The following is a 14,416-nucleotide window of genomic DNA, read 5'->3' on the forward strand; positions in this document are numbered from 1 at the left end:
TTAACATTATTTCAACTCCCTCTACTGTTTTTTAAAATCTTCACAAAGAATATGTTTAATACACTATTTATTCTAAAAGAGAAAGGAATGATAAAGTCACAGATATCAATACTATGGATCAGGTGTTCTCAAATATATTTTAAGAGGCACAAAAGCTGGAATTCATAATGTCCTTTATGGAACTTCATGAAATATTGATACTCACTAGACCCTTGGCATTCAAGAATTTAACATTCATGGTTTCAATTATTTATAAAGGATCCCAAAAATCCATTACATGCAGTAATTTGTAAGTTTGCTGAGACATAAATTTGTCCTGTGCCAATTACAAAGCTCATGAGCCAGAGCAAGTCACTGAACTGGCAAGTGAGGGAACAGAAAAGATGGAAGGTTCTCTGTACTTGGAAGAAGCAGGAGAAAGGCAGAGAGGTCCATATTTTATAAGCACCCACACCACCTAGATGAAAAGGTGAAGAATGAAATGTGGGAGGCTGAAGATTCATGATAGAGAAACGGGGTTCTCTATACTATAAAAATATATGCTAGAGGCCTCAGGGATCAAGGAGCATGTAGCTGGTGGAAGGTGACCTTGCTGCTTGGCAATGGCTGGAATGTACTATTAAGATTATTAAATTGTCTCTTAACTTGCCCAGCAAGCCCTCCCTTGCCCTTGAGCCATCTGAAGTTTTAATGTACCACAAGGGACAGGCTACAGAACTTCTGCCCAATACAAGTTCACTGAAGTAATTTGCTGCCCCTGGAAAGAATGTTTGTACTAATAAGTTGCCTTAAAAGTTCTGCATTAGTCTCACTAGCACCCACATACTAACGATTAAAAAATCCCAACCTCCAGCCCCACCTTCACTCTTGACCTTCAAACGTACATAGACATTTCTTCCTTAATATCCTATGCACCTCAAACTCGAAATGTGAAAACTGAAATCATCCCCCTGTATTCTGTACCAAAGTTTCTGCCAACATAACTTCTCCATTCATTCTGGCCAGAAACTTGGAAGTCTATCTTTCACTCCTTCGTTTCCCTCACTCTGCTCAGATCCAAGCCACAAGTTCTGCGGTTTTGTTTCTTAAATATCTCTCTGACCTAATGCCTCTGTGCCATCCTCAATGCCACCAACCTGGATCAGATTCTCTTTAATTCTTTTTTTTTTTTAAGATTTTATTTATTTATTTAACAGAGATAGAGACAGCCACCGAGAGAGGGAACACAGCAGGGGGAGTGGGAGAGAGAGAAGCAGGCTCATAGTGGAGAAGCCTGATGTGGGGCTCGATCCCGTAACGCTGGGATCACGCCCTGAGCCGAAGACAGACGCTTAACCGCTGTGCCACCCAGGCGCCCCAGATTCTCTTTAATTCTTGACTGAGATGTCATTTCCTCTCTCATTCCCCTGTCTTTTATTTTGTTCTCTTTCCATCTCTCCTCTAAAAAGCTTTCAGGATTAATTCTGTGGCCAAAATCCTTTCAAAGTCCTCCCTCTAGAACTGGTCTCCACTGCCAGCTCCGTCCTCGCCTGGCTTTACACCATGAATTCTAAGAACAATAGCTCCCAGCATGCTGTCTGTAACCTCCTCTGCTCCTGTCCTTCCTGCCCATCTACCTAGATGGATTCCTTCTTCTACATCTTCTGCCCCTGGTTCATGCCTACTCCTCTTCTGTTAAGATTCAGTTCAGATCAGTTCTTTGAGAATCCCATCCCTAGGAGTTGGCTTAGGCAGCCCCCAAAACCCCCAGAAAAATCAATGTGGTCTCAACACTATTTCATGGTTTTGAATCATGTTCCCCACAGGACTATGAGCTCCTAATCAGCTCTTATTCACATTTTATCCCAGATTCTAACACACTGCCTTGCATGTAACAGAAAGACTACTTGTGTGTAATGATTATTAGAATGATCTTTGAAGTTTAAAAAAAATCATATCTTGAATATTAGTTCAGCTATTTCCTAACTTTTGACTTTGAACAAGTTGACTCCAACTCTCAGAGTCTCAGGTCTCTTGATCGGTAAACTGGGGATATTATCAATCAACTTTCCAGAATTTTCTAAAAATTAAATAAGTATATCTTAGTTGTGGGTCTAGCCCATAATAAGAGTTCAATAAATGGTTGTGCGTGTGTGTGTGTGTGTGTGTGTTTAAGTTGTTTTAGTTGATAGCATTATCAATGCCATTATATCACTACTACTTGTTTAATGAATGCTTGCTGAATAAATGAATGAATGAAAAGATGTTTCTGTGGGGCTGATGACAGCCATGCCATAAATGGTAGTAAATAGCCAATCAGGGGCACCTGGGTGGCTCAGCCGTTAAGCATCTGCCTTCGGCTCAGGTCATGATCCCAGGATCCTGGGAGAGAGCCCCGCATTGGGCTCCCTGCTCAGCAGGAAACCTGCTTCTCCCTCTCACACTCCCTTGCTTGTGTTCCCTCTCTTGCCGTCTCTCTCTCTGTCAAATAAATAAATAAAATATTTAAATAAATAAATAAATAGCCAATCAGAAAAGCAAAGGATGCAGGATTCTTTGATGTAGGAAACCAATACTGGCTAGACTCTGGGGGACACAGCCTTAAGAGATGGCTGTGCAACAGGGTTATATCTTCATCTCCCTGCTATTTTCATGAAGAAATACGAGTAAGACTTCATGGCAGGCACGTCATACAGAGAACAGCCAAGCGCACTCACGTCGACATTATGCACAGCTGCATATATACATACAGCTTTAGGCAGCAAGACTGGTATGCTTCTGCTGCCAAAGCCTCCACCTCCATATACTCCTATACTCTAAATGCACTGTTGGCAAGTTTGCTTCCAAATAACACAGATCTAAGAGAACTCTCTCCTTAGCCCTGATTTTTTTTTCTTGAGAAAGAGTGTGTGTGTGTGTGTGTGTGCATGGGAGTTGGGGGAGGGAGAGAAAAGGGAGGGGGAGAGAGAGAATCCTCAGCAGGTTTCATGCCCAGCCAAAGCCCTACACTGGGCTTGATCCCACAACCTTGAGATCATGACCTGAGCTGAAATCAAGAGTCGGATGCTTAACCTACTGAGCCACCCAGGAGCCCCTAAACAACACTCCAGTGCCGACGTACATCCATGGGCCACACACATTTTCCCGCCTCTATGCCTCTGCTCACACGGTGCTGCTCACTGACAGTTCTCCTCCTCACTAACCCCATTTGCTAGCATGCCAGCCATCTTCCAACATCTAACACAAAAATCTCCTTCGAAGAGATTAAACAAGCATCCTTCCCCACTCCTCAAATATACACCTTCCACCAAACAATAATGTAACATACACTAGCCAAGCCAAGGTATCTAGTGTGCTCAAGACGATGAAGATACTCTTTAAAACATCACCCCACCCCCAACCAGCCTTCAGGAATAAACCACCTTTTTGGTAATGCCTTAAAAACTTTATTGAACACCTAGGCCTTTTGATATTCTGGATGACTTAAAAAAAAAAAAAATCTTTCGGAATAGCCCTGTTTGCAGTCTTTCAGTTGGGAAGAAAAAAATGGTACGTCCAAACAACCAATAGGGTACAGAACACTCTACAATCAGTGGTTTAGATTTCTACTGCCTGAGATAAACACTTGCCAAATTATTGGTTTTACCAAATAAATCACTATAGCACCCTGATAAGGCAGAATAGCCTTCATCTTCAGGATACTCTAAATTGGGTATTTTTCTCCTCTTTGCATCTCTTTAATATCTTACCACCTGAATGGACTTCTGGGCAGCTCAGGGTTAACTAGCTAAGACTCCCACTGTGACTTAGGGACTCATGACCCCTGTAGATAGAACTAGAGGTCAAGATCATTCCACCTGCCATATCACCTACTACAATCAGTCCCAAGGCTCAAGTAAGGGCATATTAATATAAATACCCAAAGACTTTATTTATTAAATTTAGATTTGGGTCAGACAAATACAGGGGGGTGGAAATGGAGATAAGATTACATTATTATAAATTGTTAGCTTAATGGGCCACCTTCTACAATGTCTAGTCAAGCCTATCAAAACAGAAAAGCAAGATTAATTTTCCAAGATGGCAGAGGAGTAGGAGACCTTAGTTTTGTCTGGTCCCAGGAATTCAGCTAGATAGCTATCAAATCATTCTGAACACCTGTGAAGTCAACCAGTGATCTAAGAAAAGAATTGCCGCAACTCTACAAATAGAAAAGTGATCACTTTCTGCAAGGTAGAAGGTACGGAGAAGTGAATCTGAGGTGATATATGGGAAGATAAACAGCAAGGGGAGGGAGTTTCCGTAAGCTGGCTACCAGAAAGTGACATAGCAGCGGAGTGCAAAATTGGAACTTTCAGAAGTCTGCTCCTATGAGGGGCATCCCTGCCAGAAAGGCGTTCAGGTGATGAAATGGGACAGAATCCTAGCGGGGACAGTGTGGTCTCAGGATCCCCAGGGTCACAGAAAGAATGGGGGTGCCTGCGTGTGGCAGAGTCCCCAGGCATCAGAGCGGGGAAGCCAGCTGCAAAGAGTGAGCCCAGGAGTGGGCTCTCAGCTCACCTTGATCCCCAAACCAGATAAAGACCCCTCCAAAAAGGAGAATTACAGACCAATATCCCTGATGAACATGGATGCAAAAATTCTCACCAAGATACTAGCCAATAGGATCCAACAGTACATTAAAAGGATTATTCACCACGACCAAGTGGGATTTCTTCCTGGGCTGCAAGGGTGGTTCAACATCCACAAATCAATCAATGTGACACACTACATTAATAAATGAAAGGACAAGAACCATATGATCCTCTCAATAGATGCAGAAAATGCATTTAGCAAAGTACAACGTCCTTTCTTGATTAAAACATTTCACAGTGTAGGGATAGAGGGAACATACCTCAATATCATAAAAGCCATATATGAAAAACCCACAGTGAATATCATTCTCAATGGGGAAAAACTGAGAGCTTTTCCCCTAAGGTCAGGAACACGACAGGGATGTCCACTATTACCACTGTTGTTCAATACAGTACCAGAAGTCCTAGCCTCAGCAATCAGACAACAAAAGAAATAAAAGGCATCCTAATTGGCAAAGAATCAAACTCTCACTCCTCACCAATGATGTGATACTCTATGTGGAAAACCCAAAAGGATCCACCCCCAAATTGAAAGAACTCGTAAAGGAATTCACCAAAGTGGCAGGATATAAAATCAATGCACAGAAATCAGTTGCATTTCTATACACTAACAATGAGACAGAAGAAAGAGAAATTAAGGAGTCAACCCAATTTATAATTGCACCAAAAACTATAAGATATCTAGGAAGAGGCAAAAGATCTATACTCAGAAAACTATAGAACACTCATGAAAGAAATTGAGGAAGACACAAATAATTGGACAAACATTCCATGCTCATGGATTGGAAGGACAAATATTGTTAAAATGTCTATGATTCGTAGAGTAATGTATACATTCAATGCAATCCCCATCAAAATACCATCAACTTTTTTCACAGAGCTGGAATAAATAATCCTAAAATTTGTACGGAACCAGAAAAGACTCTGAATAGCCAAAGGAATGTGGAAAAAGAAAACCAAAGCTGGCGGCATCATAATTCTGGACTTTAAGATCTATTACAAAGCTGTAATCATGAAGATAGTACAGTACTGGCACAAAAACAGACACATAGATCAATGGAACATAATAGAGAATCCAGAAATGGTCCCTCAACTCTATGGTCAACTAATCTTTAACAAAGCAGGAAAGAATATCCAATGGAAAAAAGTCTCTTCAACAAATGGTGTTGGGAAAATGGGACAGCCACAAGTAGAAGAAGGAAACTAGACCATTTCCTTACATCATACACAAAAATACTCAAAATGGATGAAAGACCTAAATGTAAGACACGAATCCAACAAAATCCTAAAGGAGAACACAGGCAATAACCTCTGTGACCTTGCCCACAGCAACTTCTTGCTAGACACGTCTCCAAAGGCAAGGGAAACAAAGGCAAAAATGAACTATTGGGACTTCATCAAGATAAAAAGCTTTTGCACAGCAAAAGACAAAACCAAAAGACAAAACCAAAGACAACCAACAAAATGGGAGAAGATATTTGCAAATGTCTTATCAGATAAAGGGCTAGTATCTAAAATCTATAAAGAACTTATCAAACTCAATACCCAAAGAACAAATAATCCCATCAAGAAATGGGCAGAAGACACGAACAGACATTTCTCCAAAGAAGACATACAAATGGCCAATAAACATGAAAAAATGCTCGACATCACTAGGGATCAGGGAAATACAAATCAAAACCACAAGGAGATACCACCTCACACGGGTCAGAATGACTAAAATTAACAAGTTAGGAAACAACAGATGCTGGCAAGGATGCTGAGAAAGGAGAACCCTCCTACACTGTTGGTGGGAATGCAAGCTGGTGCACCCACTCTGGAAAATAGTATGGCGGTTCCTCAAAAAGTTAAAAATAGAACTGCCCTATGACCTAGCAATTAAACTAATAGGTATTTACCCCAAAGATACAAATGTAGTGATCCAAAGGGGCACTTGCACCCCAATGTTTATAGCAGCAATGTCCACAATAGCCAAACTATGGAAAGAGCCCAGATGTCCATCAACAGATGAATGGATAAAGAATTGTGTTATATATACATAGTGGAATACTACTCAGCCATCAAAAAAAAAGACATCTTGCCATTTCCAACATCGTGGATGGAACTAGAGGGTATTATGCTAAGCGAAATAAGTCAATCAGAGAAAGACAATTATCATATGATCTCACTAATATGTGGAATTTAAGAAACAAAACAGGGGATCATTGGAGAAGGGAGGGAAAAACAAAACAAGATGAAATCAGAGAGGGAGACAAACCATAAGAAACTCTTTTTTCTTTTAAGATTTTAAAGAGAGAGAGCATAGAGGGAGAACGAGAGGCAGAAGCAGACTCCCCGCTGAGCAGGGAGACCAATGTGGGGCTCGATCCCAGGACCCTGAGATCATGACCTGAGCTGAAGGCAGATGCTTAACTGACTGAGCCACCCAGGTACCCCAAGAGACTCCTAATCACAGGAAACAAACTAAGGGTTGCTGGAGGGGAGGGGGGTTGGGGTAGCTGGGTGATGGACATTAAGGAGGGCACATGGTGTAATGAGCACTGGGTATTATATAAGACTGATGAATCACTGAACTCTACCTCTGAAACTAATAATACACTGTCTGTTAATTGAATTTAAATTTTAAAAAAGGAAAACAAATAAAATAAAATGCTATACAGTCAAAAAAAACCCAAACAAACAGAAAAGCAGATGGGATTTCAAGGTAGGGACTCTAACTCAGATTAAAAGGAACAGACAGCAGCTGGCTGGAGGACACTCAGGCCTCTTGGTTGGTCTGGAACTTATGTGGAACAGTAGTCAGCACAGCAAGGTACAGCCTGAGGAGTCTGGCTCTAGGCCAAAATCCTATATATGATCCTTCAGGCCCAAGCTTAGACAATCACAAACACTTTGGCTGGCAGGCCTCACAGGGGAAGCTGCCCTCCCCACATCAGACATGGTCCACAGCCAGTGTGTTACAGTTATCTAGAGGGAGTTGCAATCAAGGACTCAAGCTTCACTGGACCAGCCATGCTTATGGTGCATTCCTAGCCCAGGTGCCTCCATCCAGAGGCCTCTCTGGTAGGTATGGAGGAGGGGGGCGCAACTGGCTTAGGCCCTTCCCAGGGATCTTCACTAGATCTCCCTACAGGGGGCTTTGGCTGAGGCACTTTTCTGTACTTTGACTCAGTATCTTTTCACTCCTAGCTCTTCCTCTTCTCCTCATCCTTGTCTAGAAAGAAGCAAAAGCCTTTGGTCCAGGGCTCCTCAGCAGTTAGAGGATTCTCCACACCTGTGCTGCTGACTCTTGCCAAGTGCTGTTCCATGGGACAAAATGGAACACTGGGGAGCCAACAAGTCATTTCCCCTTTTGCTTGTACTGTAGCACTAAGTGAAGAAAAGCTTGAGTTACTTTCAATTTGGCTCTGTCCTAACTGATCACCTTGACACCTGATTGCTCAATAGAGGCCAAGTCAAAACAAGAGAACCCCCTCTAGATGCATGAAATTCTGGAAGTCCCTTCTTCCTTACATCTGCTCTTTCACCTCGTGGTATATCCCAAGTGTTCCCAACCATTCCAAACCTCATTTGTTAGGTTGATCTCGACCAACTTAAAAACTACCAGTTTCTGCCTTCTCTGAATTTATCCAGATCTAACTATAGTATCCCCCTGCCCAAAAAATACTACAATACCTACTATTTCTTTCTTTCTAGACCCCCTTTCCTCCATCTGTCTAATAAATGGGTGTATACATGACCCAGAAAGGGGTAATGATACTACTTCATCTCTCTGAGCACTATGAATGGTCTAAGTGGAGATTTCATGATCCAAGTCCTTAGAACTTACCATAGAAGCAACCACAGAGAAACTCTAATTTTTCCTCTTAAGTTGAAAAACGAGATGACATGAGCCTTGAGCTACCAGTAACCATGCTGTACATCATGTGAAGCAAGCCCGCCATCAGCAGTGAAGGATGATTTGAGAGCCGAAAATGGAAAAACCACAGACCAACATGATTTTGATTAAGTTCCTTGTCCCAGCTGGTCTTTATGATCTATAGTTTCTGTTGTTTTCCTTTCCATTCTGGACATTGAATTATTCCTCTATCTTGGTGTGATAGTCATCAGAGATGACTGCCAACAATTCCTCCCATCCCTTTTTACACAAATTACTCCTGCCATCAAGCAGTGGAGTTCCTATCCCCTCCCCTTGAGTCTAGACTGGCCTGGTAACTTGCTCTGGCCAAAAGAATGCAGCAGAAATAACACTGTACCAGTTCCAATCCTAGGCCTTAAGAGAATAGTTGCTTCTACTTTGACACCACTGGAATCTAGCTGTCAGGTGAAGATGTTCAGCCTAGACAATTTACTGGTTACGTGGAGAAAGGGAGGCCCAGCCAGCCACCAGCCATTCGATCAACCCTTGTGGAGACACTATTCGTGCGAGTGAAGCCATTTCGGATGCTCCAGCCTCTGCTGAGTTCCCAATTGAATGCAGCACAGCTCAACACCAAAAAGGTGTCACAAAAGAAATGGCCAACTGAGCCCAGCCAACCCATAGCATTGTAAGAATAAAACATTGTTAAGTTACCAAATGTTAGGGTAGCTGGCTTCCCAGCAACAGTTAATACGCTTTATAACACTATTTGCTTAAGTTGTTTCAGTTAGGCTTCCTTCTGTCATTTATAACAGAGACCTAATTAGATTATGTAAATTATGTAGATTATTTCTTTAAAGTTAGTAGATTCAAGCACCCTCATGTTCACTCCCAAACTGGACAATTACATAACCCATAAGGAGCTGCAGAAAGATGTAAGAGAATTAATGAGAAATATTATGGACAATTTCAGAGCAATTATCTTCATGACCAGACATTAGTAGAGTCACAAAATTGTAGGCAGTCTAATCTGTGTGTCATCAAAATCTCACAAATATCTCCAATATCTTGAGTCTATTTACTGCTCCTCTCTGCAATCTATCAATTAAGAAAAGTGTTTCTTAAGTTTTACTTGTCATTGCCAAACTTGGGTAATGGGTTCGGATAAACATAGCAAAATATGTATACTACAGATTTCTTCTGAAAACAAAACAAAACAAAACAAAAACAAAAAACTTCTTTTTTGAAAAAAAGAAAAAATCAGTCATATTAAGTCATAGAGAATAGAGCATATTAGGGCTCAAAGTTAAACAACTTTTATCTCAGTAACTTTTTATGGTCAATACATGTGAGTCAGAAAATGTTTTGTTTTCATTTATTATACCTGACTCCATAAGTAAGCAAAGGAGTTGACCCTATAGGAATCAAACCCCACTTCCCCACCTAGAAGAAAGGAGCCAGCGAGAAGCTAGATCTTTTCTAATGGGAGAGGAGGCAGGAGCAAAGTGAGTACTAAAAGGCCCAACGCTCCGGAAGAGCTGACAGCATTTCAAGCATCCCAGTGTACACTATTCTAAAACCAATCCAACTCCTTTGGCTCCCAACTGACACTAAAAAGATGAAGACCCATGGAGCTTAGCCATAGGTCTGTAATGATCATGAAAACTATTACCTAAAGCCACCCCTCTCTGAAGAGGAAAAATACTTGACCTTTCTGCCCTGGGCTTGCTCACTCATTTGCTCTCTTTCTCTCTAATTCTCTTTTTTTAAAGGCATCCAATAATAGGCCCTATTTTCATTAAGTACCCAGTGTTAAAGAATGCTTAAGTCAGCCAAACCATTCTAGTGAGTTAGCAAAAACTGAAAGAGGAAAGAGAAGTTTTCCAAATGCTGTAAATTAGCCCAGAAGTAATCCTGCAACAGGCTAGTAAGAACTAGCTTATCAGTTGTTCTTCACAGGTACCAAGAAAAAGGTGGTTACATGTAGTCTTGAGAATGACTGATAACATAAAAGAAACCAGGTTTTCAGAATGGAGGAACCAATTACAAACAGTCAAGTGGTCTCCACTTTTTTTCCAGTCTGAAAACTTCTAAATTAAATAGATTTGTTTTCTACAAAGCAAGTACCATATTAATTTTAGTAAGCCAAAAAAATCTGAGCTAGTTTTTATCTTCATAAGCTCAGTAATAAAGAACTTTTGGTTTTTCCTTGCTGTATACAACATATAATTAATTCTTATCTAGAATACTTGATGAAGAAAACAAATGATCAAATAGTATTTTTTTTTAAGATTTTATTTTTAAGTAATTTCTACATCCAATGTGGGGCTTAAACCCACAACCCCCAGATCAAGAAACACACTCTACCAACTGAGCCAGCGTGGCACCCCCAAATAATAAATTCTTTTTAAAAATCACCTTGGATGAAATGATAGACTCTTCCTGATCAGCATTTTTGCACTTTTTCCCTGTGTCTTGTTCTGCTGATGTACTTTCTGAACTTCCTGATGAAATTAATCGCTTTCTTCCTTGCTGTGTTATGTTTACTTGAGTTTCATCTTTGCAGATTCCGTCTTTTCCACTTCCCTGGATTATATTATTATCTTCAACACACAATGAAAAAGAAGAAAAAAATTATCTCCTGTATCAAATGTCAATAATCCATTAAAAGAAAGAAAGAAGAAAAAGGATAAAAGGGCAATTAAAAGTAAAGTTCCATTTAGATTAATGCCAACTTGAAAACACTTATTTGCAAATCTCAAAATAGTATTAAGCAGCACTTTGGCCAGGAGCTCCAGCCCTGGAGAGAGCCAGGCCAAGATGCTAATATGAACAGGTGCCATCCTTGAACTGCTTCACCTTGCCTCTCTGAACTCTGGTTTCATCATCCCAAAGAAGGGAATTATAGTAATAACTCATAGGGTTACTAGGAGTAAACAAGGTGCAATATATAAAGTATATAGCGGAGTACTTGATATGTGTTAAATATATATTTTTTATTTTAGCACTCAATTTCTCTAACAGGAATTTAACATATAGCATCCAATGAATTTGACATACAATTATTGAGCCCCTAACATCCACAGTGAGGAATGCAACTTAATAACAGATTAAGAACCCAAAATAACCCAAAAGTGAGAGTCACCTCCACAAACTTTACCAATTTAGAAAACAAGTCTCAATAACAATGGACACTGTACCCCATATAATATTTACCCAAGGTTCAACATATTTGGCAAACCTAAGTCAGTATTACATTTTGTGAATAAATCCATGATCCCTCTAATCAGAAAAAAATCTACTCTTTTTAAGAGGACAATCTTCATGTTTAATTATCTGTCTCTCCTACATTCAAATGACAACCTCACGTCCCAGTGTCTCCAGCACCTAGAAATGTGTCTAGCATAAAACTGGTGCTCAATAAATGTTTAACTAAATGAACTGTGAAACAGAACTGGTCCAAAGAGTCTCTTGAGAGCCTGAATATAGGTATGTAAGGCAATCCATAGTCACTAATGTTCTAAAGCAAGGTTTGGCAAATTTTTCTATAAAAAGCCAGAGCGTAAATATTTTAAGTTCTGTTGGCCATATAGTGTCTGTCACAACTACCCAACTCTCTTTGTGGCGCAAAAGCAGCCATAGGCAATACGTACAGGGATGAGCACAGTTGTGTTTTAGTAACACCTTACTGACAAAAACAGACAGAGTGCGGGATTTGGCTCATGGGCTGTGGGGCTGCTCAGATCTGCACTAAAGGATATTCAAGTAGTCTGAAATAACAGTCCTTCATTAAAGTCAGGAAAGAAATACTGTCCATATTATTTAACAGGAAAACCAACTGAACCAATATAAACATAATGTATTTACATAAGAAAGTTAAGAATAAACTATTCAATAACTAAACTTTGCCTAAATTACTTAAATATTTTCTTCGAATCTCAATTAGGAAGATTTCATATCATTTTAGAAACTGTCAGGACTATACAGCTTCATGCAGCAAATGTCCAAATGCTACAACAGATATGAATTAGTCAAATCAAGAGAAATAATCAACTAATGGTACTGCTTACTATACTAAGAACTAAAAATGTAAATTAAGTAAGACAAAGCATCTGCCCAAATGGCAGTTTACCATATTCCAAGTGTCGCACATGTACATAAAATCATAAAATTAGGGGTGCCTGAGTGGCTCAGTCAGTTAAGCATCAGATTCTTGGTTTGGGCTTGGGTCATGATCTCTGGGTCATGAGATTGAACCCCAGCTCGGGCTCTGAGCTCAGCAGAGTCTGCTTGAAATTCTCTCCCTCTGCTCCCCTCCTTGAGCACACTCTCTCACACTCTCTCTAAAATAAATAAATCTTTTTTTAAAAAATCACAAAATTAAAAATAAATATTTAAAATATTCTTCAAAATTCCAAGTTCTCTTCCAAGGACCAGAGCTAATTTCTTTTTGCATAGGAAGAAGCCATTTTGATAGTGTTGTAAAAATGCTCTAGAGTAAAGAACATAAATAGCTTAATTAGTTCACAACAATCTTCAAATCCGCATATCAAATATTTTTCTAAATCCAGAACAGGTACAGTTAAATGACTGCAATATAAAAGAAAATCTGTTAAAACAAATCACTTTATTTTTAATATGACTAGTTGCATTTACTTATATGAGTTATTACACTAACAATATATGAATGATAGCTCAACTATACACACGTCATTACAATTACATTCATCTAACTTTATCCTCCAAAAGAACCACCCTAACAGTTATATTAACAATTTGAAGCGTATCCTTCCCAACTTGCTAAGGTTAACCAAATATACCTACAAATACATATATGCAAGCACACACAGAACTAAAACTATAAATGCTATTATTTTTGTGGGATAAATACGTAGAATTAGAATTTGTAGATCAAAGAGTGTTGTATATTTAAATATGTAAGAAAGACTGGCAAAGTAGTCATATATTTAATGCCTGTAGTATATATTCTTCTGTAGCATGTCAAGTACTATATCCAAAATTTCTCAGTTTTATCTTCCTTTTTGTTACTAAGTAAACAAGTATTAACCTTCTGTGTTTTATAGGTGTGACAGACAATATCTCCCAGTAGGTTTGTCAGTCTGCTACTTGCCTCTGGCTTTGTTTATAGTGTCTTCTGCGCACAAAGTTTTTTTTCATTTTTAACCTGAATGCACCTGTCAATTTTTCCCTGGTGGTTCCAGGCTCCCTATCATCTTAAGAAAGCCTCCCAGAAGTAATAAAAATGTTGTTCCCATATTTTCTTTAAATGCATTAATAGTTTTAATTTCTACATTAAGATTATTGATTCAACAAAAATTTAAGAATATGATATGAGGTACTGCTCTAATATTATTTTCTTTCAAATGGAAAGCTAATTTTCCCAACATCATTTATAATAATAATGCATCCTTTCCGGGGCGCCTGGGTGGCACAGCAGTTAAGCGTCTGCCTTCGGCTCAGGGCGTGATCCTGGCGTTGTGGGATCGAGCCCCACATCAGGCTCTTCCACTATGAGCCTGCTTCTTCCTCTCCCACTCCCCCTGCTTGTGTTCCCTCTCTCTCTGGCTGTCTCTATCTCTGTCGAATAAATAAATAAAATCTTTAAAAAAAAATGCACCCTTTCCCTATCAATTTGAACTGATAATTTTTAATATATTGACTGTATGTTAATTTGATCTGTTTCTGGGTATTTCATTCATTTTTTTACTAGTCTAACTTACCTATTCCTATGTTAGAACTATCAACTACTAAAAGTAGGAACCAGGCCCAGACTGTGATATAAAAAGATTCTCTAAAGGAACAGGTATTCTTGTTATTCAAACTGTCTTTGAGCATATATGGGAAAATCTCCTAATTCATTGTATACAATACCCACAGAGCTCAACGCTAAAATCTGACATAGATGGCACACATGGAAGAAAAT

At 39.5% G+C, this 14,416-nt stretch overlaps 1 protein-coding gene across 1 annotated transcript in view; it reads right to left on the reverse strand.

Moving 5' to 3' along the window:
- Positions 1–14,416, reverse strand: part of APLF (aprataxin and PNKP like factor) — an 81,332-nt gene that overhangs the window by 32,771 nt on the left and 34,145 nt on the right. The window contains exon 6 of the mRNA XM_008699945.2: positions 10,891–11,075. Within this exon, the coding sequence (XP_008698167.2) occupies positions 10,891–11,075 (185 nt within the window). The remainder of the gene's footprint in view (positions 1–10,890; positions 11,076–14,416) is intronic.

The sequence above is a fragment of the Ursus maritimus genome, unplaced genomic scaffold (assembly GCF_017311325.1).
Source record: "Ursus maritimus isolate PB19 unplaced genomic scaffold, ASM1731132v1 scaffold_6, whole genome shotgun sequence".
NCBI lineage: Eukaryota > Metazoa > Chordata > Mammalia > Carnivora > Ursidae > Ursus > Ursus maritimus.